This window comes from Patella vulgata, chromosome 6 (assembly GCF_932274485.2).
Source record: "Patella vulgata chromosome 6, xgPatVulg1.2, whole genome shotgun sequence".
Classification (NCBI taxonomy): domain Eukaryota; kingdom Metazoa; phylum Mollusca; class Gastropoda; family Patellidae; genus Patella; species Patella vulgata.
In genome coordinates this window covers 64,232,585-64,260,396 of record NC_065884.2, presented here as the reverse complement: position 1 = coordinate 64,260,396, position 27,812 = coordinate 64,232,585, and the positions used below count along the sequence as shown (strand labels likewise).

Here is a 27,812-nt window from a genome sequence, read left to right as displayed (position 1 = left end):
AACAGTCTATTATAACAAAACGCTTCTTACTCACTATGGTACAGCAATATGTTACTCCATCAGTGATTGAACAGAACCAAAATATTTTCACACACATTCACTGTAAATAACACTAAACTCCTTATTCGTAAATATCTCTCACGTTTCACTCGATTGACAGCGAGCGATTCTGGCCCAGCCATCAATATTTTGAGATTTAAGATTCTGACATAGCCATTAATATTTTGCAGATAAAGATTCTAGCACAGCCATCAATATTTTGAGAACAAAGATTCTGGCACAGCCATCAATCTTTTTGTGGATAAAGATTCTGGCACTGTCATTGATATTTTCACGAATGAAGCATCACCGTTGTAAGGCACTAAACAGCAGCTAAAACTATCTACTAACGTTTAAGTAAATCTAACGCTTCAATCAAATGACAGTGATTCTGGGACAGCCATACTGCGGATAAAGATTCTGTGGATATAGCATTGTCCTTATAAGGCACTAATCAAACAGTAGCTATAAACTGTTTCTAATAAGTAGTCATTATTGTTTTTAACAATCACAGATCATAAATCTTCAAAGAAAGTTACTCTTGATCTTAAGGTACTGGCAGTTATCTGAAACAGAATATAAAGAAATAAGGGTAACATGTTTCCATGGTTACGTGTCAGCAATATTTCGACCTACTCTTCCTCAATATTCGACTATCAAGCTTCATTATTGATAGAAACGAAATAAAATGGGGTTTAATGTCCTACTGTTCTGCTCCTACTGGGCGGCATTTATGGCCAATATGTACACGGGTCCTCGGTTTTTCGCACCATCCTGATGAACTTTCTCAGCCAACAATTGATAGAAGGTCCAGATATTTTTTGTACAATAAAATATTTGGGAACACTACAGGAGCTTGTAAAAGTGTTAATTTTATATCTAATTTTATTTCAATAATTCTCGTGCACGTAGGGGTCTTTAGCAGTGGGAAGAAACCAGAGGACCTGGAGAAAACCCACGAGGTTGGACAGGCGATCCTATCCCTTGTCACGTACAGCCGGGGAATTTTAACCACACCAGTTGACTCAATGACAGACCTTAAGATACAACGTGTGCTAAACATTTGGCTGCCCCCTTATATCTAATAAGGTCTTATATCGAATTCCAACTGTCAAGGGATCTTTTACGTCCACGCCAATGTGTACATGGGACCTCGGTTTTTCGTCCCATCCGACCGACTACACAGCTGTCCTTGTCAGGCCCTTCGTCCTGTATCACTGGCAAAGGGGAACCACGCCGGAAAATCTGGATGAACTTTCTCAACCAATGCAGGGATCGAAAATTCGACCTTCAGTCTAGCGAGCCAGCGTCTTACCCACTTAGCCACCGTGATCCCCCCATAAAAAAATGAGATAATGTGCAAATAATACTTGATCACGAGCGCCAAATTTAATTGAGAATGAAACAAACCTTTGATAATGTTGAGTATTTATTTTCTCCTCGTTCTAGATTAGCTTCGTGTAATCTGTCCATGTCTGTCTGTTTATCTTCAACTTTTAAAACTTCTATTTCACTTTTTAAACCTTTTAACTGTTCCTGTAGATGTTGGCTCTTCTCCATATACTCTAACCTGTAAAATATCATCCAAGAGACTGAAGAGACCTGTCAAGGGACAACGTTTCCGATGGGATATTAGGGGAGGGTCAATAGACAGTTCGGGACGTCCTGAATTGCCAAAATTGCAATCGAGTGACGCAAATTTCAGTCATGTCGCATTTCTCTCAGCCCAGAAAACGGAGGTGGTGTGAGTAGAATTGTGAAGTTATTGAACTTAACGAATATGTTTCAGCTGTCATGGTTGACTGAACGCGGGATAGAGAAAGAGAGATAGAAGAGAGGGTTTAACGCTCACTCTACACAAATTAGGTCATTTCGGGACTAACACATGGTTAAATTTTATTTCAATAATCCGCTTGCGTGTTGGACTCATTATTGGCTTCTTCTTGACACAAAGCAAATACTTGGCTGTTTAATTTGAAATTCATTCATCTTGTACATAAACAATTTTACCTCCATCACGTTTATAAGCAGGGTGGACAAACAGATAGGGAAATCTTGGCGCCCCAGAGAGAAGTTTATTGTTCGTTTCTCTCTCCTAGGAATCACATCGGCCACTAATCAGTCTGCATTCGGTTCATAAGCTCCTCCCCCAGTAGCTCCTGATTGGCTGGATTTGTTTGAATGAAATGCTGCCAATTTCTAGACAATTATGCATTGGTTCGTCGCATGAGTTACATATTAATCATCCTTTGAACATATTCCACATCTAGACATCAAAAGTTCATTCGAAAATAACTGATTTGATGATTTACCGGGAACTATTTTTTTGACGCAATGTGAGTGATTCGGCAATATGAGCATAAAATATGCTAATTTCTGAAGAAACGCGAGTTTGAAACTCCATCTTGGATCTTTGTGTAGCGACCAGTAGAAGGATACATCATGTGACATTCAAAATGGCTGGAGAGAGAGAAATGGGGTTTAACGTCCACTCGAGACAAACTAGGTCATTTCGGGACTAACATATGGTTTAACTTTATTTCAACAATTCGCTTGCGCGAAGGGGTCTTTAGCATTGGGAGGAAACCGGAGGACCCGGAGAAAACCCACGAGGTTGGACAGGCGACCTTACTCCTTGTCACGTACAACCGGGGATTTGAAACCACGCCAGTCGACTCATTGACAGACTTTATGATACAGCGCGCGCACGCTAACCATTCAGCCATCCAACCCCCCATCAAAATGGCTGGAGGGATTCCCAATAGAGAGAAACGATTGGTAAACTTCTCTCTGGGAGACGAGATAGCAGATACAGGTGACAACAACATTTCAATGTGGGCGTTTAAAAACTAAGAATTTAAAAACTAAGAATTAAAGAACTGACCTTTCTTTTTCTATTTCTTGACTCAACTGATCGTGATCCATATTATCTGGTATTAGATCACAACTCATCTCTGTATCACCTGATCCTAGGTCAGAGTTCAATCGAAGATCACTGAGGTCAGAGGATAAGCCTTGGTATCGAGCATATGGCTGAAATACCAAAGAGTTATACACATTTAGGAAAAGAATCTAGTTATTTGGATGGTATGCAAAAGGAGGTTCTGTGAAAACCTTTGACAGTGTGTTAAATGTTACCTGACAGTTGAATATCTAAAATAGGAGTAGGTCATAGTAGTGCAATCCGGGAAATGAAATGTGGTTTAACGTCCTACTGTTCTGCTCCGACTGGGCTAATGAAGACATGTATATGCCATGCAGTGTGCTATGAGGGAAATTTTGCCTGGACAGCGGCACTATGGCCTACTCTTATATCAAATTCCAACTGACAAGGGATCTTTTGCGTGCACACCTATGTATACACAGGACCGAGGTTATCGTCCTATCAGAACGATTAGACAGCTGTCCTTGTCAGGCCCTCGTTCTGCACCACTGACAAGGGGAAACCACGTTGGAAAATCTTGATAACTTTCTCAACCAATGCAGGGGTTGAAAACGCGACCTCCAGGCTAGCGAGCCTGCATCTTATCAAATATCGATATAAATTATTGAAATAATGGTGGATTTGGGTAGATTTGGGTAAATCTTTCTATCCAGCAACTTGTATGAAATTAAGTTAACATTTCAGAAGATCACGTGTGTCTTTCTCTTCCATACTTACCGTATATTGGGTAGTTCTGGTTAATTCTAATAAAGTTCCTTTTGCCGCTTTCTCTGATATTCTAGCTTGAACCAACTCATTTCGTAACATCTCGGCTTCTTTAGCACTGTAAATAACATATATATATATATATATATATATATATATCACGCTATTGTTCAGTGGGTTTAAGGGTTCTAGGAATATGATGGAACAGTTACTATAGAAACAAAAGTAAATATATCCACTAAAGTCTTGATTACCCAGACTTGACAAAGGGTGTCCAGCTGACAATATTCTAACTTTAGTAACTCACAGAAAATTATTGATCAGCCAAGAAGGTCATGTGAGCTCAATGTTTAGATAGGCTATATTTTCCACTATTTAGCCCTGTACATAATATTTCCTTCATAAAAAAGAACCTCATTATTCTGTAGTGATGAACAAATGAAATGAAATGTTGTTTAACGTCCTACTTTTCTGCTAATGAAGACAGTTATGAAGGAAATTTTGCCTGGACAGTGGTACTATCGCCTACTCTTATTTCGAATTCCAACTGTCATGGGTTCTTTTACATGCACGCTAATATCTAATATGTACACAGGACTTCAGGTTTCTTGTTCCATCCGAACAACTATACATTGTCCCTTGCCAAGCCTTCCTTCCTTCACAACTGAAAAGGGGGGAACCCCCTCGGAAAATCTTGAGGGATTTTCTCAACCAACATCGAGATCGAACACAAGATCACCAGGTTAGCAAGCCATTTGTAGTGATGTTAGACATATGTATATAATGGTGAAAATGTCTAATTTACCGTTTTTCCGAATCTTCTAATAAAGTAACAGCTATCAGTTCTGCTTCCATTGCACGGTTCTCCATCATCATTCTCTCTTCCTCAGTCTGAAGAGTTAAAAAAGAAAATCATTATACTACATTCCTGTATTTGCTTGTATGATAACACATACTAGTATGTTGGCGGGATTCTAACGTTAAATCCCATTTCTCTCTCTCTCTCTGTCTGAGACGAATCTAGTTTTAAGCATTACCTTCATCATAAAAAATATTTGTCTGTTTGCAGGGAATCTAACTTTAAGCATTACCTTCAAGATGAAACATATTTCTCTGATGGAGGGAATCTAACTTTAAACATTACCCTTCATGGTGTTTAATTTCATTCTATAAAACATACTTGTCTGTTGTGGAGGAGAATCTAACTTTAACCATACTATAAAACATACTTGTCTGTTTTAGAGGAATCTAACTTTAAATATTTACCTTCATGGTGTTTAACTTCATTCTATGGACTTCGCCTTCAGCTTCAGCTGCTTTCTGTGTTAAAAGTTGAGCCTCTTCATCTAAAATACGAACTTTCTCCGCTAACAGATCAGCTGATTCTTCAGATCGTATCTACAAAGAAAAATAAATGAATATAAAATTCTACAGTTTTAATATCTCTAAATCAAGGTTTATCAATTACAGACACAGTAGTAGAAACCTGGTCTGCTGAGTAGTTTTGATATCTCTAAATCAAAGTTCATCAATTACAGATACAGTAATAGAAGCAATCTTGATCCCTGAGGTAAGTTCACCCTTTGTTTATCTATGGTAAAACTCGCCAATCCGTCGATCGCTTCACAAAGATCCAAGATGGCCTCTCAAACTCGCGTTTTTTCAGAAATTTCATGCATTCACATTGTGTGTTAAAAATAGTTCCCAGTAAATCATCAAATCGGCTGTTTTTGAATGAACTTTTGATGTCAAGATGTGGAAAATGTTCCAAGGATCATTAATATGTAATTCATGCAACGAATCGATGCCTAATTGACGAGAAATCAGCAGCATTTCATTCTAACAAATCCTGCCAATCGGAAGCCACTGGGGGCGGAGCTTAGGAACCGATTTCACGCTGATTAATGGCCGACAAGTTTTACCAGAGATAAACAAAGTGTAAGGTATCTCTAGGATTGAGATTGTAGTAGAAGGCCATGAAACAATTTTCTTTTTAAAATGTTTCTGATTGTCTTTTGATAAGATTTTCTGAAATCCCTTCAAAACCACAAAATATTGTATTTTACAAGAGATTCTCTCCTCAGTCCAGTCCTTCGCGTTTAAAAATTTGTGTTTGAGCCATAAAAAGCTCCTGTCAATTTTGAAAATGAGAAAGCAGCTCCCGTAAAAAAAAACTTTTCTTAATAATATTGCAAGATTAATTCTAGATTTTCTTTAATTAAGGAGAGCCAAATTGTATTTATGCTTTAGTCTTGTATTGTATATGGGGGGTTGGATGGCCGAATGGTTAACATGTGCGTGCTGCGCTGTATCATACGGTCTGTCATTGAGTCAACTGGCAGTGTTTCGATTCCCCGGTTGTATGTGACAAGGAGTAGGGTCGCATGTCCAACCTCTTGGGTTTTCTCTGGGTCCTCCAGTTTCCTCCCACTGCTAAAGCGAATTATTGAAATAAAATTGAACCATGTGTTAGTCCCAAAATGACCTAGTTTGTGTTGAGTGGACGTTAAACCCCATTTCCCTCTCTCTCTCTCTCTCTCTCTCTCTCTGTATTGTATATGCTTCGTGAATATAACATCAGAATTATCATCATGGAAACTGATAGCTCAACATATGCTGTTTAAAAATAAACAGAAACTGAAAGTAGTTTATTAATCTGAATATTTAGGAGAGCGATTTAGCTAATTTGCAGGTATCTATAATGACTCCCGCGAAGGACAGTCGAGGTGCAGGAGCGAAAGCGCATCTTAAACGTGAAGTTCAGTCGTTCGTTTGTGCGTTCGTTCATCCACTTCCACGAATGTGAAAGACTCTCAATCCTTTAAATGACAACAGCAGCCAATTAGAATTTAACTTGTGATCCATTCTCGACATAAAAATATGAATTATTTACCAGAGCTTCTTGAGCACCTCTAACTTCATCTTGAAGCATCCCTAGTTTTCTTTCCATCTCATCTTTCTCTCTCGTAGCTTCCTCTCTCATCTGTTTCTCACGAGCTAGTCTAGATCTATCCAGCTATAAAACAACAAAATATATTCATAGTCTAGATCTATCCAGCTATAAAACAACAAAATATATTCATAGTCTAGATCTATCCAGCTATAAAACCACCAAATACATATTCATCACAAGCTAGTCTAGATCTATCCAGCTATAAAACTACAAAAAAACATTCATCACAAGGTAGTCTAGATCTATCCAGCTACACAACAACAAACAAAATACATTCACATTTATCACAAGCTAGTCTTGATCAATCTAGCTACAAAACAACAAACAAAATATATTTATTATTCGGAAATGAAGCTATTGGGAACAAATCCACCTCCCCACATGTACTGCTCATGTGACAAAATGTTTTTTTCGGTAATTGTCGGTCGCTGAGTAACTAAATGTGCGACACCAGGCATGGAATCTTTACACCTCTAGCGAGTGAGCAAAAGGTGAATTTAGATTACTTTTTTTATACATTTCACCGATGTGGTTACTTGTATAGTTGAATTTTACCACATATGCTTACATTCGTATTTTGTGTAGCATATAGCAGATCATGACTCGATCTCATGCTGGCATTACACAATATGAGTGAAGTCTGTGTCACTACAGACCCGGGACTGTACAGCGCAGTGGACGCTTACGGCTAGCCCCCGGATCCATTCACTTTTTTTGAATTGTCTGTATGTTTGTGTTTTCCTGAATATGATGTCCTGTCCGTGTATTTGTTTTTGTGTAAATTTTGTGTGGTGCAGTCTCCCTGCACTTACTATTAGTTACCAAACCTCACTTCAAGAAGGACAGCAATGTGAAGACCATTTTAAGTAAAGTCTAACCTGTTTTCTGTCTTTTTCTTCTCGAGCTTGAGCTTTCATTTGTTGAATTTCCATGGAATCTGGTTTCCTTCGTCGCATAAACAGATCATGATTACCAACACATAATTCTAAAATCTGACAAAATAAAAACACAACGATAATCGTCAGTGAAATACAAGATAAGCACATTGTTAAAATTTAATTCAAATGTGGTTTGAAGTTCTTTTCTAAACAATGTGAAGTAAACATTTTTCAGGGTACTAACATATGGTTCTATTTCATTTCAATAACTCGCTTGTGCGTAGTGGACGGTAGTAGTGGACGGTAGCAATGGGAGGAAACCAGAGGACCCAAGAAAACCCACGAGGTTCGACAGGCAATCCTATTCCTTGTCAAGTACAAGCTTGGGATGGAAATCACACTATTTGATTCAGCATGCGTAACACCACTCATCCACCCAACCCCAAGATACCGGGTAATTTCTAATATATATACACGACGTTATAAGTCAGACATAATTAAAGGGACGTAAGATTAGATAAAGAGCTGACAGTTCTCGCTAAAATAGTGGGTTTTCTCTGGGTCCTCCGGTTTCCTCCAACTGCTAAAGACCCCTACGCGCAAGCGAATTATTGAAATAAAATTGAACCATGTGTTAGTCCCGAAATGACCTAGTTATGTCAGAATATGTCAGTAATACTCACCAGTTTGTTAATCCGTGATTTAGGAGCATAAAACATAAAATCAGGAGCTTTCTTATCTACATTTTTGATTGTGAACTGAAAATAAAATAAATAAAGACATTGAATAACCAAAATAATTTATAGATTTGACCTTCAAACACGCATTATGCAAGAGCTAAATCGGCCTATTGCAGGTCTTTCTTTAGGCCTGAAATGTTTTCTAAATAATTAATTAGACATTAATTAACTTATCCAGATCATAATCAACTCTCGATGCCATTGCTAGTCTGCGATACTTACTGGATTTGAATACATTTTGTGATAGATGATATAACGTCAAAATGGATAATCAAGACTTTTTTTTTTATCATACAGACTTTAGTAATGATGATAGAGACTAGACTTAAAATTAAATCACTAATATCTTTGTACAAAGCGGAGCAATTTGACTGAAATTGTCAGTATATTCTCTTTATGTTATCTAGTTTTTAACTACATGTATTATAAGCGAGAACTGTCAACTTTAAATTAATCTCTGATAATGCCCCTTTAAAGCTTTGAAATAATATAAATGACAACTGAATAAAAACTAAATAAATGTTAGTCTGGAAGATTCAAAAGCAACAGAATAACAGCATCGATATCTACATAATTAAACACGTTTACCTTGCCAATATCTCAGGTAATATTCTTTAAGTAGCATTTAGTAACTGGGTAGCTAAATAAACTATACTAATGTCCAAAAGAAAGTATACACTGTGCATTTTGTGCTGCATCAACCAAAGTCGTTTTTTCATGGTATACGATATTTGGGTAGAATGTCAATTTGTTTCACACTTTTATTTTGCTTAGAAATGTTGAGTTTGGACGCAAGAGACAAACTCAGTAATGCTTTATCAAATGTTTTTAATCCAAACAAAACTTAGTGATAATTTTAGTGTGTATACTTTCTTTTGGACATCAGTATATAACACATACTTATGGAAAAAAATTAAATGTAGGTGACGTTTTGAAGAGTATACTCCCGTTAGCTTGATAACGTTGAGAGTATACTCTTCGAAACATCACCTAAATAAATCAGTAGCTGTTTTTCCATAAGTATGTGTTATAGTGAGGTAGTTTAAGTAGAATCACTACATAATGAAACACAGAGAATATGTTTCAGCTGTCATGGTCGGTTGAGATATTTTTCAGTTCAGTTGGTGTATACATTGTAGTCTGAAATCTGACTTTTGCTCAGGATTGTCAAAATTCGTAGGTTGTCAGAAAAAAATTATGGAAGATTTAAATGACTATTACCCTGTACTTGAATAACAAATTTGGAAATAGAAATTTCAAAGTTTTGTTTCTAATAGCGGATAGTCAAAACTGAAGCATTTATCACAAGATATTCCACTACTTACCTTTTTGTCTTTAAAAGAAATATTTTTGATTTCACTCCAAGGGAAGGTAACTTTTGGTGACAATCTATTATCCCGTTCGTAAACATTTATACCACGACAGTCAACACCAAACCAGAGTTCACTCCCCTTCTTATTCTAAACATAGAAGTAAGTATTATATTGTAAATATATCATCTGGAAACATTTCTTGGAAGACAGATCAGTATAAGGTCACACAAAAAAAAATAGTCTGGTTATCAGCTACTGCCAAGTCATTAAAAATGGGGCGCAACATATGTATTTATTTTGAATTCCGATTGTTCATATTTCCCACGATCAATGGAAGTAACTCTATTGAACGTTTCTTGATAACAGGAAATGAACACTAATCTCAGCTATCAAGTCCGTAACCATGGGAAACACTATTGACAATATTTTTTTGTGAGGGCTAAAGCTTTTGTTTGTTTTCTCTTCGTGTGAAAATATGAAAGTCAACGATCGTCATTCACATATTTCAGACAAAATCTAATTCATCACAGCTCAATCCATGCTAAAATATACTTATAACAGCCATCACTATTGAATACACAAACCCGGACAATAGTGGTGTATATCATTCAATAATCACAGTTTTAACGCCTTAGTGACAAAACTGATGACTTTGATCTGTTAGTGTTGCATATTGTCATTTATAAATGTTATTTATTTGTTGCTTAGTCAACGATATCAACTTTATGGTGTAGGTAACGCGGTATTGTGTATACCAAAATGTTGCCAAATTTTCATATCTTTGTAAATACCAAATCCCTCACATTAATGTAGTTTGCAAGAGATTTGAAATCTACTGTATTACGATCAGTATCAATAACATTGGATTTCACATTTTAAATTTAAAAGAAACCACCTTCCAACTTACTTTGATTTGAAAATAATTAATACCATACATTTCTAGATCTTGAGCTATCTTTAAATATTCCATTTCAGCTTCATCTCTGTTCAATTAAAATAACAATTATTACAGATACAAGATTTAGATAAAGAGCTGGCCATTCTTGTTATAATAGTTCAAACATAAATAATGAAAAATGAATATATTGAAAATTTCAGTCAAATTATATTTTGTTCTGAGCAAAGTAATTACTGTTTGTAGTGTTGACAAAATGTGTGTATTGATTGTTTATTATCGAAACCATGGTACTGGTATATTTGAGGCTTAGTATCACTTCTCAATTTTAAATTAGATCTTCAAATGGCAAACCGTTCTAATCCAGTTAAAATCACGAGTATCTGATGGCATCAAGAGTTGATTATGGTCTTGTCATGTTAAAAAATGTCTAATAATTTATATAACATTTCAGGTCTAAATAAAGACCTTGATTATGGTCTTGTCATGTTAAATGTCTAATAATTCATATAACATTTAAGGCCTAACGAAAGACCTGCAATAGGAAAATTTAGCTCTTGAATAATAGTGCACCTATTAAGATCTACTAGAAGGACAGTATATATTATAGGGTCCAAGAGTTATAAATGATATTTTACCTCGTCATCCCCCTTCTATCAGCGTACCAGACTTTAATTCTTTCCTCCCACATCTCAGCTGTCATCTGATATTGATCTATAACACGCTGTGGTAGAAGATCTTCACTTGCTAACATACCAGATCTATACGTACTTTCATCATAATCACCATACTGAAATATATAAATAACTCTTGAGTTATAAAGAGACACAGTTTTAAAGGGACATTAGGTAACATTGAGGTAAAAAAAGAGAGAGAGAGAGAGAGAAATGTGGTTTAACATCCACTCGACACAGGCCAGGTCATTTTGGGACTAACGTATAGTTCAATTTTATTTCAATAATTCTCTTGCGCGTAGGGGTCTTTAGCAGTGGGAGGAAACCGGAGGACCCGAAGAAAACCCAGGAGGTTGGACAGACGACCCTACTCCTTGTCACGTACAACCGGGGAATCAAAACCACACCAGCTGACTCAATAACAGACTATATGATACACTGTGCACGCACTAACCATTCGGCCATCCAACCCCCATATTTAGATAAAGAGCTGACATTCTCGCTATACTAGATAAAAACTAGATAATGAAATGGGAATATTTTAAAAATTTCATCAAATTACTTCATTCTGCGCGACTTTGGGACTGTTTGGAGTACAGCAGAGTCTTGATTGTCATTGCTACCATTGTTATGATAGTAAACAAAGTCTTGATTATCCATTTACCACCAAAATTGTTTAAATCCATTGAAAATCTTGAGTATGCAATAGCATCAAGAGACAGATTTAGCTCTTGCATAATGCATCTTTAATTAAGGGACAAACTCTGTCTGTTACAAAAGGTATTATACAGAAAAAGGCATGTCCCCTGAGATCATATGATCATCCCCAATCAGTCTGCTGTGAATCATCCCCAAATTTAGCGCAAGTCTTGAGATTATTAGGACCAAATTGCTCCAAATGTCACCAGCTGAACACAAAATCGGTCATATTTCAACAATTGTTCTACCTACAGCATCCTTAATACTGGCATGTGAGACAATCATCTAGGTTAAATCATAAATCATCTATTTATCAGGAGTGCATATTTGATAATTGAGCCTACCTTTCAGATTCACAGATGTACTTCCTGTAATCCAGTGAAAACATTTAAGTGCAGTTATTAATCAGACCATTTGTATTTTTTTAAAAATAAAAACAGGTCTAGTGGCTCTTTTTAAGAACCAGAATATTTGTTTTATAAGGCCTTAAGATAACTGGTGGAAAAGAAATGGGGTATAACGTCCACTCAACACAAACTAGGTCATTTCGGGACTAACATCTGGTTCTATTTTATTTCAATAATTCGCTGGCACGTAGGATCTTTAGCAGTGGGAGGAAACTGGAGGACCAGGAGAAAACCCATGAGGTTGGACAAGCGACCCTACTCCTTGTCACGTACAACCGGGGAATGGAAACCACACCAGTTGACTCAATGACAGATCATATGATACAGCACACACATGCGCTAACTATTCGGCCACCCAACCCCTCAAGATAATTTGTGAAGTGTGTAGAGTATTTTACCTTTGCCTGTACAGCGTAAGATGCTAGTAATACTGAAGCTTCAGGTGGACAATATACATCCATATTTAATATTGACTGTTTCACTTGTAAAAAGAATAAATGCTGTGTAATCTCCTGGATCAATTCCTCCGACACATCTTCCGGAGAAAACTTCGCCAAGAATAGAAAAGGTATAGGAGATTCTTTTGGAACATCCTGATCTAAAACCTAAAAAGAAGAAACAAACATTGTTTACATTAGGTATATATCTTTAAATTTACATTCGCAGCAAACTGCATGGGCGAGAGAACATGTGGGCATCTCCATTGTTTTTAAATTCTCTGTTAAAGAGGGAGAGAGAAATGGGGTTTAACGTCCACTCGACACAAACTAGGTCATACCGGGGCTTACTTAGGGTTCAATTTTATTTCAATAATTCGCTTGCGCATAGGGGTCTTTAGCAGAGGGAGGAAACCGGAGGACCCGGAGGGAAAACCCATGTGGTTGGACAGGTGACCCTATCTCTGTTAAAGAAAAAAATTTAAGCACTAGCAAGAAACACATATCAATTTTACGACTTCAGCTAACTGGAGATAGTTTTATATGATACATAAATGTATAAATGAGAGTTTTCAAAAACAAACCTTTTTCTCGAACTTGAGCCATGCTATATAACCCTTTGAATCTACAAACTGTAAACCGAAATACCAAGTTTCTCTCAAACCAATTGTGCGACAAACCAATTCAAATAATTCTTTACCAACAGTCTTGTTCTGAAACAAAAAAAACGACAATTGATACCATTTTCAAAAATAGACATTTTTGTAAACAACCTTATTCTTTTTATTGGGGTTTTATCTGCCATCAAAGGGAGAATTTGATGTGACAATGGGGTATATGCCTAGTTTTCTTCATATTCCAAATATCAAGTGATATTTCATATCCTTCCCACCCTCTATCATTATATGCCAAGACACATTCCCTTTATCAGTGACCCAAAGCCAAAAGGGACCGAGGTGACTCGCTGTGTATAGTGCTGGCCCTGATCCCGGTGTTTGTCAATAATGTTCCATCAGTTTGTTCCAGCTTGCCTTTTCTTTTGTCAGCAGTGCAGGACGGAAAGTATGGTAAGGAGAAGAGTAAAAAAAAAAACAAACGAGGTCATGTACATATGAGTGACAACATGTTAAAGATCACTGACAATTGTAAATCAAAATAAGAGTAGATCCTCATTGCCGTTACATGGTATTCAGAGAACTCATTCCCAAGATCACTTGTGGCCAAAGACCACGCAGCCCAATAGAAGACCACTCATCCCAAGATAAAAGACCACTCGGAACAACAAACTAAAGGACGCAAGGAACAAAAAAATGAAGACAAAAAACAAACATATATTTGAATAGATATAAGGGGAAAAAAATGTATTATTTAATAATTTGTTGATAAAGATTATTTTATATTAAAGGGACATTATGGGAGATTAGATAAAGAGTTGACAGTTCTCGCTATAATAGTTAAAAAATAGATAACTTAAAAAGAAGATGCTAAAAATTTTCAGTCGAATTGCTCCAGTCTGAATCAAGATATTCGCTTTTGAATTTTAGGCTAGCCTCGATCATCATTACTAAAGTCAGTACGATAAAAAAAAACCAAAGTCTTGATTATTCATTTAATTATCCTTCACAAAATGTGAAAATGTAGCCTATTCCAATCCACTAAATATCGCAGGCTAGCGATGACATCGAAAGTTGATTATGGCCTGGATAAGTTAATTAATGTTTAATTAATAATTTAGATAACAGTTCAGGGCTAAAAAAAAAATTTGCAATAGGCAGATTTAGCTCTTGCATAATGTATGTTTAATATTGTTGATGTAATAAAGATTAATTCAATATCATTATTCTTGTAAATTGTTCTTTTATAAATTTTTGATGTATACAGATTAATTTAATAAATATTAATGATAAATAAAAAACAATAAATTGAGTAATATTTTATTTTAATTTAGTCTGAGCGATCTTCTGGGTGTGGGTCAGTTCATCCCATAACCGGTTCACCCCGGCTGTTTCATCTCAACCTTATTTTCTATCGGGCTGTTTCACCGGTAGCACGTCATTTCGGTCCCGCGTCATTTCGGACTCAGCACAAACGTCGTTTCGGACTCAGTATGGCGACTTTTCGGACTTACTCGGTGTCATTTCGGACTCAGTCAAACGACATTTAGGACTCGGACCGGCGACATTTCGGACTCGGACTCGGACTCAAATAAAACTTAAAATTATGTGTGTATATATTAGTAATAGCTGTTTTTCTTTCGTTGTAGGTGAGGCTCAAGACAGACCATTCACATTAATAAAGATTTAAACATTGTTAGTCTTGTTTTATTTATCCCATACAGGCCATTACTTGACAACACGCCTTTGAACTTGAACTTGAAGTAAAACCTATGCTACTTGCCTTTTTTGTATTTGTTTATTTACTTGATCGGATATTATTGTATTTTGATGAGTAAATTTTGATTGTTGACGATGAATTAGTTTAGATTGTTGACGATAATCGATCCGCGATTGTTGTTTTAATCTAGCGATTAGTGAATCCAGCGATTAGTGAAACCATCCCATTGTTGTATTTAAGATTAATAGCGATAATTGATCGGCGTTTCTAATAGCCGCTAAGAAATGATTGAGAAATAAAAACACTGATCGGCGTTTCTAATAGCCGCTAAGAAATGATTGAGAAATAATGAAGCCGTTAAGAAATGATTGAGCCCAAGCTCAAATGTATTATATATATGTGCCATATTTCAATTCAAATCATTCTCAATTTTTACACGAATCTATCATGGCTAGTGGAAATTGCGTAAAGTGTACCAATCCTGTCCGTCCTCGACAAGAAGGCCTCCAGTGCGATTCTTGTCTTTTATGGCAACATCGAACCTGCGATTCCGGTACGTAATGAAATTTTCTTTATTGTTATTTATTAAAACGTTTTAAATTTGTCGTTTCTTGTAAGTTATTGTTATTTATTAAAACGTTTTAAATTTGTCGTTTCTTGTAAGTTATTGTTATTTATTAAAACGTTTTAAATTTGTCGTTTCTTGTAAGTTATTGTTATTTATTGAAACGTTATAAATTTGTCGTTTCAGCTTGTAAGTTATTGTTATTTATTGAAACGTTATAAATTTGTCGTTATTGTTATTTATTGACACGTACCCGCAATCCGGGAATATTATTATTTTATTTATCACTATTTCAGGCATCACTCGGGATGAGTACAGGAGTTTAAACCGACATAGAACTGCTTTTGAATGGAAATGCTGTAGATGTGTTGCCCCGCTCCCCCCTACAGAAGAAGAAATGGACATCGAAGAATCATTCACCATTGAACGACCATACCAGCTACCTGATCCGGTTATCGAGTCTTCAATGTCTGAAGATGAGCAAGATATTAGCGTATTTGCTGAAGAAGAACCTGAATTAGCATACACTATAGAAGAGGCAGCAACAACACGTGGGAAAAAGAAGCTGTTTGACAACATTGGTTTTGCTTATACGATAAAGGTATGTGTTATATATATGTATGTTATAGACAAATATGATATCTAACTAGAACTTATATATTAGAACTAATGTTACGTGTAGACGAATATGATATCTAATTAGAACTAATGATGTTTTTTTTAGACGGACAAGAAAACGACCGTATGGAGGTGCTGCAAGAGAAATGGTTCCCTGACTTGTCCTGGAACGGTGATTCAGGATGGTACCGACTTCAAGAAAGGTTTGAAAGAGCATATTCACCCAGCAGAACCTGGTATATTGACTGCTGCTAAAATTAAAGTAACGGTATGTATATAAAAATACAAATATTAAAGTAACGATATGTACATATATTAAAAGATTGAAAGAACAGATATTCATTCCTCCAGCTGACCCTGGTACTGACTGTTGCTGAAATAAAAAAAAAGAATATGTATAATATTTATTATATCATTGCAGGCTAAGAAGGAAGCCATAGGAAATATTTTTACAAGATCCTGTCCATCAATCGCTAAAACGTGGTACATGGACGCCACCTTCCGAGTTATCAACAAACCATATTCTCAATTATTTTCTATCCACGCTTTCGTAAAAGCCGGGGAAACCACGAAGCAGGTACCACTTGTCTTTTGTGTAATGTCCGGGAAGAGTCAGGACGATTACTACAAGGTAAGATGTGATCTATAAACTCGGAATAAAAAAATGATATAAATATAATCGGAAAAAATGGAGAAATGAATAACCGGAGAAATGAATATAATCGGAGAAATGATTACAATCGGATAAATGAATAAATATAATCAGATAAATGAACGTTTGGTTTATTTATTTTACAGGTTCTCCGGGCAGTGGACAAGATGCTACCAAGCCAGATTGCCTTGGAGGGATTTGTGGTGGATTTTGAGGCGGGGTTATGGCAGGCCCTTAGACGCCGTTTTGTAGATATAAGAATTCAAGGATGCGTGTTTCATTGGACCCAGGCCGTTTTCCGGAAAATTCAAGAAAAGGGATTCCAGGTATGTTGTGCGTTCTTCTTATAATAAATCTTCTTATAGTAAAATAAAAAAATTCTTATTATAATATCTTCTTTTAAAGTACAAGTGCACAAATAGATTTTCAGTATTAATATATTTCTAATATTTTATTATTTCAGACAGCGTACAACGAAAAGGGGGACGTGTTTAATTATTTGAGGCGATTGATGGCTCTCCCTTTCCTGCCCGAAGAACACGTGGCGGGCATGTTTGCCCATTTGAAAGACAGGTGCCCAGAACAGTTAGAGCCGATATGTACATACATAGAAGATCAATGGATTTCATCTCGTCTGTTTCCAATAGAAGATTGGTGCGTGTTTATGTTGCCAGTGAGAACCAATAACGACGTGGAGGGCTGGCACAACAGACTAAATTCCCGTGTCAACGCCAGAGGTCCTGTGCCATTTTATCTATTGATTTGCGCACTTTTTTCAGAAGCTACAAAGATACCACTGGACCTCACAATGATGTCGGAAGGTTCATTGAGACGACACCAAAGACGTCGGTATCGACATGTAGAAGGCCAACTTTTTAATATATGGGATTCATACAATGAAAAACAGATGAGCACTAGTAGACTATTAAAAAAAATAAGTCATTTGTATGGTCCACCCGCTCAGTGAAAAACAATTACATAATTAAAAAAATGAAAAAAAAAAAAAAAAAAAATGAATAGCCGACTAAAGCTATTTTTTCATCAAATAAATACACGTGTTGTTATAAATGTTGCGTTAATGTATGAATGTGTATGTATTTATACAATAAATGAATGTTTTGTTTGACCGTTGTTATCGCTATATGGTATGTTTAAAAATAAAATAATATGCCCGTTGTTATAAATCGATGTTATCATTTTATGCTATGTTGATAAATAAAATAGTTTATAAAGTAAATTGGCGTCAGTGTGTTGTATAATTCTATCTTACCTACCCGAGTCCGAAACGTCACCTACCCGAGTCCGAAACGTCACCTACCCGAGTCCGAAATGTCACCTACCCGAGTCCGAAATGTCGGGGACATATTTTTTGGAGTCCGAAATGACGTAAGTCCGAAATGACGCGGGACCGAAATGACATGTAATCGTTTCACCCCGGGCTGTTTCATCCCCCTTGTTATGAAGTTAAAGGGCTGTGTTTTTCATTGGATACAATGCGTTTGGAGGTTTGAAATGAAATGATGTATGTATCATATTACTAAAAGTGCCATGACATGTTGTTATTGTTATAAATGTATGAATAAAAATAGTAAAAATACCTAAAACCTGTTTATTGATTTGTGGGATGAAACGACCCGATATGACAGGATGAAACAGCCCGGGGTCACTTTGGGATGAAACAGCCCGGGGTGAACCAGTCATGGGATGAAACGACCTGCTTCCCGATCTTCTATCTCGACCAATGTATTAAAACAAACACAACTATTGTGGGATAAGTGATCTTCTAAACTTGGGACGAGTGGTCTATATTGCTCTCTAATAATGGCACATGGTATATACATGTATCAGACCCAAATTGACCCAAATGAGTTGTTGTGTATGGCTAATGTACAATGGTTGCTACAATTTTGAATTTCAGTGGTACCGGTATTTGTTTTAAATTGCACACTGGGCTAAAATAGCCTTTTTGATCCCACATGGATTTATTTCCTTCACGCTTAAAATTTTGGGGTGCATGTCAGAACTTCATAAGCATGTTCATTGCCATTGCACGTGCAAGATCTAGTTGAAATCAAACGGACGGGGGCATATCATATTGGCTCAGAAAAATTATTTAAGACATTAAAATATATTTAATTTCCGTTAGTACCATTACTATGCTCCCCAAACATACAGTTATGTTCAGATTTATTGCCTTAAGCAAACACATACCAAACCAATGTCTAACTCTAATCATAGATTATGACTGATTTCTTGTCAGTGAAAGTGATGACTAATTTCAAATTTGGGAGAAGCAATCGGACGTTATTGGAAAAATAAATCACTGTTAATGACAATGTTTTTTGTTTGATATTTTGATCTATTTATTGCTTGCAGAAACACAGTAACACTTTTTAAAAAGTAATTCTTACATCAATATCAAATTCCAGCTCTGCATCCATCGTCGTCACACGGACTGGCAAACTTTTCGAGCTGCCACCCGATTTTTTCTTCTTCATCTTCACAATCGGCATTTTGACCCTTGAACTCCACTCGAGCCCTTTTCAACTGCTTTAATACATTTCTGAATATGCTGCGTGGTTATCAATGTGGTTTTTAGAGAAAAAACGTCACGAAATTACGACTTATTAAAAGTTTTAAAACATTTTTTCCAGATTTCCGCTAGCAGTATGGCGTAGACCGGAAGTTTATATTTTGAGGTCAACGGGTCAAACGTTGCCGAGATTAAAATTTGGAAGCGGAATAATTTTCTTTTATAATCGAAACGAAAATAAAACATAATGACATCATCCCATCAACATAATGCGAATAATAGGCCACGACAAAACTTAAGTCTTTCGAATGAAGAATAATGTTTTCAACTTGTTCACAATGAATTGGGTTGAGAGTGCACTCTTTGTGAGAATAAATTAATAGGTTTCATAATTGTTATTTTTAGACAACCGCATACATTTCGCGCCATATTTTGCGAGGGTAAGCATTCGAAGAAGAAAGACTAAAAAGAAAGTGAAGATAACAGATATTTTGTCATAATGACAGCAAAACTTAGTAACGGCTCGATTGAGGTATGAAACAAATATGTGATTCCAGAGAAATAGAGAAAAAAATGCCAACAAAAAACAAGTAAACAACAAAAATTGAAAACTGTTTTTTTTTAGTTTCACATCACAAACGAAAGATTGTCAAACCTTGATAGTCGCATTTGCTACAACTCACAGCCCAGACAATCTTGTCTTTGATATTGTTACATACCTTATGAATAATAATTTCAAATAACAAGACAGTCTTTGAATAAATTCACTGCTTTCTTCTTACGCATACCTTTAGTAAGCTTTTTAGTCTGAAATTAATTATCGTGTGGACTAGAATTTATTTAATTTTCTGGCTTAATTAACTCAACTGTATTTTTTTCAGGCTATTATTAAGGGAGGATCTCCAGATAAGCCAGTTCTTCAAGTTATTGTAAGTGTATAGTAGAATTTGATACTGCATTAAATTATTATTTCGTAGTGCATTATCAACCAATGTTATGTGTTGCTGCCCCAAAACATGAGATTACCATAACCATTACCGGTACAGAACACAAAAATAACAATTAATTCCTTAAAAAAAACGGAGTGGATATTTAACCGTATACGGCAAAGTATCTACTTCCGCTATTTTACCGTACATCGTTTCTTATTGGCTGGAATATAGTGACGTCATCAAGTGTCATTTCCTGGATTATTTGACCGTACATGAGATGAATTTAACCGTATACGGCTATCTTAAAAATCAGTATTAATCCCTAAATTTGAAAATAAATTAAGAACACACTATTGTAATTATTTTAATTTAATTTCCCATTTTGATGGATTAGAAAAATGGATTAGGATTAGGGTTCAAATTTACCTCCTATTTTCAGAACGGGTGCAGGCTGTTTCGTAACCTGGCTGTTTCGTACTTAGTTCATTCGTACCTCACTTCGTACCTCAAATTGATTCGTACCTTTCCTATGTTGTTGAAATCAGTTGAAAGAAATTGAAAATGCCGAACCAGAATTAGAATATGCACGAGATTTGTACCTCAAATTGATTAGTTCCTTTTCCTAAATCCAAAGGCTGCACTAAATTTATAAAAATGGCTGCCAAACGAGAATTAGAATACACATGTGATTTGTACCTCAAATTGATTCGTACCTTTTCCTATATGTTATTGAAATGAATTGAAAGAAATTAAAATAAATCTATATGTTGTTGAAAGAAATTGAAATAATAAACAATTACCTGCGTTTCTTTTAAATCTGATGTTGATTATCGATTCCATTCTGCTCAGTGAGTTGTGATTTTTGATGACAGTTGATTGGTAATTGTTAATGCAGTTTAAAAAACGATTGTAAAGTATTTAATCTGGGGTTGATTATTAAACCCATTCTGTTGAGTGAGTTGTGATTTGTGATTATTGACGACAACTGATTGGTGGTTGTTAAAGCGATTAAAAACGATTGAATATACTAAGAATTCCAAAATCAATTTAACTCATTGTAAGGTGAAACTGCATGTTTTCTGATATGGTTGGGTTATTTATGCCTAGAAACAGAATGCAGCAATTAAGTCTCCAAAAGGTGCCTTCGTGTGAAGATGGGCGTACGCGTTTTTTTTGATCTGTTATATCATGGACTGTATATATACGGTCATATCACGGGGTGATTCTGTTATTGAAACCCAACTGCATGAAAATGGCTTTCGATCATAACCGATGTAAATTTAGTGAAATGTTGAAGCAATTTTAGTAAAAATGTATGTGAATTACTACTATTGGGCAGGCTGTGTAATATAAATTTAGCGTAGCCGTTGGATCTGATCAAATCGTTTCACCTTTATTTCAATTTCTTTTAACTGATTTCAACAACATAGGAAAAGGTAAGAATCAATTTGAGGTACGAAGTGAAGTACGAAACGGCTCATGTGAGGTACGAATGAACTAAGTACGAAACAGCCAGGTTACGAAACAGCTGACATCCTTCAGAACATCTGTACTTTCCGCCATTTTGAATAAGGTATGACATCATCATACAAATTAGCCAATCAGAAACGATGTACGGTAAAATAGCGAAAGTAGATACTTTGCCGTATACGGTTAAATATCCACTTCCTAAAAAAAAAATGTAGTTAAAGCCTGGTGAAGTAAGAAATTAATATCGCCGGTCACATTGAATTGATTTCGATGCTAATGCCATCTATGAATAAAAAAAAAAGGCTGATCAATCAGTAGTTCAGCTCTGAACGTAGGTCTCATTACACTTGTCCTGTACGTTAAGGAACTGCCCTTTTGAATCCTTATCGAAAAAGTTTTGACCCCTAGTCAATTTTACTGGGCAACTTTTTACTGCTAAACGATCTCGCGTCAGAAACTGTAATGACCTGTACAATGTAAGGGAACATTTTAGTGACAAAATAAGACCTGTTAAAAATGCTCTTAAAAATCCCTCCCCTTCTAAGCTGCTTGGCAGAGGCCATTGAATCTAGATATAGGGTAACACAAATTTATGTATATATATATATATATATATATGACGAAACAAAATTAGGTAAGTGTGGGGGGGGGGGGAAATACTTGATTCGAATTCTACTTTAGTAAATTTTCGATTCTGTATTGTTTTGGGTGACTGTCCGTTATCAACTGGTTAAAATGTTATTTTAGACTTGTTGTTTTGTATTATTTCAGAGTTTTAAGAAGATATCAGCAGGTGGATCAGCTGATAGATATAGATTATTATTATCAGATGGAGAACTCACATATTCACGTAAGTATATAGACTTAAAGGAGGCAAGTATATAACTCAATATCATCCACAGTCACTGACATTGCAAACACGACTTATTGGGACGAAAAATCGAGGCCCTGTGTACATGTAAAAGATCCCTTGGCAGTTGGAATTCGATATAAGAGTAGACTGTAGTGCAGCTGTCCAGGCAAAATCTCCCTCATTGCAAACAGAATGGCGTATGTCTGTTTTGATTAGCTCAGTTGGAGTAGAACGTTAAACCCCATTTCATATCGTTTCCAAATAATTTTCTATCCAATGCCAATGTTAAGAATTCTTTTAGATGGAAAGCCGGAGGGTTGATGAAGGATTGACCCGTGTTTTTGTGCCTTCTGAATGATTATTCAGTCAGTACTTAAGTTGTCAGCCTGAATTCAAATAAAGTATTGTTGTTTATTTTCTAGATGCCATGTTGGCAACCCAGTTAAATAATTATATGGAAGATGGTTTAATAGATAATCTGTGTGTGATTCAAGTTGAACGATATCTCTGTAATACAATACAAAATGACAGGTAAGTTGGTGTTTAAATAGTTTGTCTTTGATTTAGGGGGATTTGGGTGGTCTAGTCATTTTTTCGCAAGGTTTTGATTCCCCACTTGAAGGTGACAAGGAGTAGGGTTGTCTATCCAACCTCATGGGTTTTCTTTGATTTCCTCCAACTGCTAAAGAAACTCATGCGCAAGTGAATTATTGATACAAAATTGAACTATATGTTAGTCCCTAAATGACCGGGTATATGTCGAGTGGATGTTTCTCTCTCTCTCTCTCTTTGAATAAGGTTGCGGATGCGCCATTAACCAGAAGGAATGTAGGGCAGTAAACCATAATTCATCTTGGTTAAAAAGTAAATCTTTCCGTGTTATCGGCCCAAGATCAATTATTCACTAACATGGCATTTTGAAACCAAAAGTTACTTGAGGGGGGTAGTTTGTTTATCTATTGATGGTATTTGTTAGAATACAATTAATTTAAAACCACATGCAGCTGAGATCAACCCTGTTTATTCACTCTCCAATAACTAATAAAAGGGAGGAAACTCTTCCATGAATATATGAACTCCGACTAGCAATTATTTGCCCATTGACTTCAATGTTAAATGACTGTAACATCACAGGCTGTAGCTTTTTGCTCAACATTCCGTTGGTTCCAATCTTTATAGGCACAATGGGGACAACATTTGGCAATCTCCTCATCATAATTTTGTAGGGGGTTGACCATTTAGATTTTTTGCTACACAGATTTGAAGTTGACAGGGGTGAAAATCTCACTTCCGACACAATGATTGCTCTGCAGAAAGACACTTGACACCCCCTATCCCTCCGCTGTAATATCATCAGTATTACACAAAACTGCTATGAAATTGCAAATTTGATCCCTTTTCTCCAATTCTAGACCAAAAAGTCAACCCAAAAATGCAGGAAGAGGGGAGAAAAAAATTAAGGGAAAAATTGTCTATACCATCATGAAATAAGGGGAAATAATTACTAGTCTTAGTCCATGTGGAAGATATGATGATATATAATTATTATATGACAATAACTTGTATATATTATAGACGTATAATGATATTACTGGATGTAAATGTTTTACAACCTGGTTCACAAGTTGGTGTTAGAATTGGTAATCCACAACAGTATAAAGCATCTGCTGCTGATGGTAAGTTTTAGTCTTAACATTAACACCCTTATCGAATGGTTGAATCTGTACTTCAGATCATAAGGTCTGGCATTGAGTCAAGTGGCATGGTTTTGATTTCCCGGTTGTAAGTAACAAGGAGTAGGGCTGTCTGTCCAACCTTGTGGGTTTTCTCAAAGTCCTCTAGTTTCCTCCCACTGTTAAAGACCCCTACTCGCACGCAAATTATTGAAATAAAATTGAACCATATGACCTAGTTTGTGTCAAGTGGACATTAAACCCCATTCCTCTCTCTCTCGTACATTTATCATCTAAAATGACCGGAGTTCAGTCGGGTTTGATTGTTTCTATCTCATGAAATTGTAGCAGCCTTTGCTACCTGCTGTTCATATAGCAGGACACATTAATCTGAATCATTTGATATATTTTTAGGTGGTCAAGTGAATGGTCATGATAATACTAATAATAGTAACCACATGAAGGCAGGTATGTAGATAGCCACGGTTTGATCAGGATTTTACATCCTTGTCTCGCCTTGTCAGTTGTGTCAAGCAGAGGGCGTGGCAAGGAACTGTGTCTAGTTGTTTTCTCTGGGTAATCCACAATTCTGCACACAGAGATCCACCTACTTCATACTTCGAGAATACATACATAACAAAATTTGTGACCAAAATGTTCGTAAACTAGCTTAGTGTCTATTCTTCTGCGGAGACAACTGTAGACAGACAGCCTAAGTTTAGTATGGGTACTACAGGGTCCTTCAATTTTGAAAACTACTGCATGCAAGTAAATTATTTATAGAAATATATTATATATTAATCCCGAAATAATCTGGTTAATGTCAAGTGGGCATTAAACCCCATATCTCTTGTGGTTTACTATTTCATGAAAACTTGTTAAATAAATGAGAAATGGTATCAGGTGTTCCATGTTATTTATTTTGTATATTTCTCTTTGTTTTAGAAACTACTGCACAACCAATCAATAAACCACTAAACAACAGTAGTAATGGACGTAAGTTAGACATTTTTTTTTTATTCCAACCTCGTGGGTTTTCTCCTTGTCCTCTGGTTTGCTGCCACTGCTAAAGACCCTTATGCGCAAGCAAATTGTTGACATACAATTGAACCATGTGTTAGTTCCGAAATGACCTAGTTTGTGTCAAGTGGATGTTAAACCCTATTTCTCTCTCTCACTCTCCTTATTTTTGACAGACAAGGGGGGCTTAATGCTGATGACCAACTCTTGTTTAATAGTAAAACCACCAAATTTAAGGGGATCGTTCGCACTTGGTATGACCGTTTTTTTATTAAAAATGAAAAAAAATGAAAAATTTTATTTACATGAAATGATGTTTGGATAAAGTGTACTAAACTTGTTTTCAGTCTTTATTTCTCCCGAAAATGATTATTTTCTACAAATATAATGACTTTTGCATATCTTATAATTAATTTTTATCCGTAATTAATCTTTTGTCTTTGAAATTTTGCCTAAATTCACCCCCTCGTAACTTCTATACAAATCAACTGATCGTCGCCATCTTGGTATCTATTTATAGCCTGGGAAAAATACTATAAATAAACCGTGACGTATTATGTGTTTGCAATGACAATGTACAGGAATTCCCATGTTACACCGAGTCCTCGATAGCAAAAACAAAGTTTTCTATTGGTCTATTAGATCACATGGAATTATTAGCCAATGAAAATGCGTAGTACATCAGTACATACAGGTATTTTGTAACCTTTGACGCGTGTGCACATGCGCACTATTATTCTTACCGAACTTCCGGAAGTGCTAAGAATGATAAAACTTAAGCCGAATTTTACTGATTTTTGAGCCTAAAATGCGTATTAAAAATAGAGAAGTGCAAATAAATTCAAAGGAAGAAGGTATAGTCGACGTTGAGCTACGAGTCTTCCCTCAACATTTGGCATATTCCGTCCATTGAAGAGCCGTCTAGACCTAGTTACGGCTAGTAGTAATGGCCCATCAGGCTACAGTCGTACAGACTAGTCGATGTAAATTTTCTAAAATAAATAATATCAAAATTAAATAGTCCAAAATGTCAGAATAAATTTGATCAACAGTTATGTTTGACTGATGTTAACTTTCTAATGTCAATAATATCAAAATTGAATCGTCCAAAATTTCAGAATAAATTTGATCAACAGTTTTGTTTGATTGAAAATAATTTCAATTACGGTGGACCGGTATTGTAATTTTTGCCAGAAAAATGTTTCCACTGCCAATAAAATAGGATGAATGCTTCTGCTGCTGGGAGTTCTATTAGTGGTATGGCACAAAAATGAATGAACATACAAAATAATATATATATAAAATTCAGAGAGATATTTAAAAAAAATATGAAAGTCAAAGAATTGGAAAAATTAAAAAAAAAAATGTGACTAGCAGTATAAAAGAGGGAGCAGTTTATATTTCCGAAGGGTTTTAATTTTAGTACCGGCAAATAAAAATAAACTATCAGTGTTCAAAAACAGTTAATTTTTCACTTTGCACGATTTAACGAACAATATATTAACATTACAAACAACTGATACGGTAACACGGATACCCTTATCATTTTTTTCTGATTATAATTTTTATTATGGTTGCAGCTAATTTTAGTGGCCATTATAATGTGACTTTATATCATTTTGCTCCACCAAAGTTCATATTTGCACACAGTGACACATAAACAACATTCAGAATAAATTTGAGCCAAATCCAACTAATAGATTTTGAAAAATAGCGAAACTAAAAAATTACCTATATAAAATACCCTTTTTCCGTTTGCCGTGGCAACCGGTTGTCAGATTTTAACGAAAACACAAATTTTATTCTTGTTTCATGTATATGTGTCTTGTGTGAAAATCTAAATATTCTAGCATTGTAAGTTAAAATTTAGTATGAAATGCTTGCAGGAAACTGTGCACAAACTTCAAATGGCATTTTCTCAAAACATGTTTTTGTGCCAGTCGCAACTTTTAGTTTCGCTATTTTTCAAAAACTATTAGAGATATCAATTTGAAATTTTCAGAGATGCTTCATGAGGTGTTGCTGTGTGCAAATAAGGTTTTTTTTGAATATGCATCAAATAGGGCAAAAGTTATGGTTTCTAAAGTAACTAAGGCTGTACTAAATTTTGCTTCGCTAATTTTTGTGGCCATCATAATGTGACTTTATATCATTTTTTCTCCACCAAACTTCATATTTGCACACAGTAACACATAAACAACATTCAGAATAAATTTGAGCCAAATCCCATTGATAGATCCTGAAAAATAGCAAAACTAAGCACATTACCTATATAAAATCCCTTTTTTCTGTTGCCATGGCAACTGGTTGTCAGATTTTAACGAAACGACAAATTTTATACTTGTCTCATGTATATGTGTCTTGTGTGAAAATTTAAACATCCTAGCTTTATAAGTAAAAAATTTGGTCTGAAGTGCTTACTATCCCCTTAAAGAAACATTATGTAAGAGCTAAATCTGCCAATTGCAGATATTTTCG

At 35.6% G+C, this 27,812-nt stretch overlaps 2 protein-coding genes and 1 long non-coding RNA gene across 3 annotated transcripts in view; 2 read left to right on the top strand and 1 right to left on the bottom strand.

Moving 5' to 3' along the window:
* Positions 1-6,840: 6,840 nt before the first annotated feature.
* Positions 6,841-19,523, bottom strand: LOC126824473 (radixin). Its single transcript, XM_050553707.1, has 9 exons — positions 19,265-19,523; positions 13,269-13,397; positions 12,646-12,852; positions 11,106-11,257; positions 10,480-10,555; positions 9,585-9,719; positions 8,203-8,277; positions 7,520-7,633; positions 6,841-6,891 (listed from the first exon to the last, which is right to left on the bottom strand). The coding sequence occupies exons 1-9, from the start codon at positions 19,364-19,366 to the stop codon at positions 6,841-6,843; spliced, it is 1,041 nt and encodes a 346-aa protein (XP_050409664.1). The 5' UTR covers positions 19,367-19,523.
* LOC126823339 (uncharacterized) lies at positions 16,681-17,944 on the top strand. Its single transcript, XR_007681127.2, has 3 exons — positions 16,681-16,832; positions 17,000-17,179; positions 17,317-17,944. It is a non-coding gene; the product is annotated as an uncharacterized LOC126823339 (long non-coding RNA).
* A 252-nt stretch (positions 19,524-19,775) lies between the features above and the next one.
* Positions 19,776-27,812, top strand: part of LOC126824471 (replication protein A 70 kDa DNA-binding subunit) — a 28,013-nt gene continuing 19,976 nt past the window's right edge. Inside the window, exons 1-7 of the mRNA XM_056101794.1 lie at positions 19,776-19,918; positions 20,268-20,315; positions 22,560-22,638; positions 23,064-23,172; positions 24,217-24,317; positions 24,729-24,782; positions 25,260-25,310. Of these exons, the coding sequence (XP_055957769.1) occupies positions 19,886-19,918; positions 20,268-20,315; positions 22,560-22,638; positions 23,064-23,172; positions 24,217-24,317; positions 24,729-24,782; positions 25,260-25,310 (475 nt within the window). The 5' untranslated portion in view covers positions 19,776-19,885. The remainder of the gene's footprint in view (positions 19,919-20,267; positions 20,316-22,559; positions 22,639-23,063; positions 23,173-24,216; positions 24,318-24,728; positions 24,783-25,259; positions 25,311-27,812) is intronic.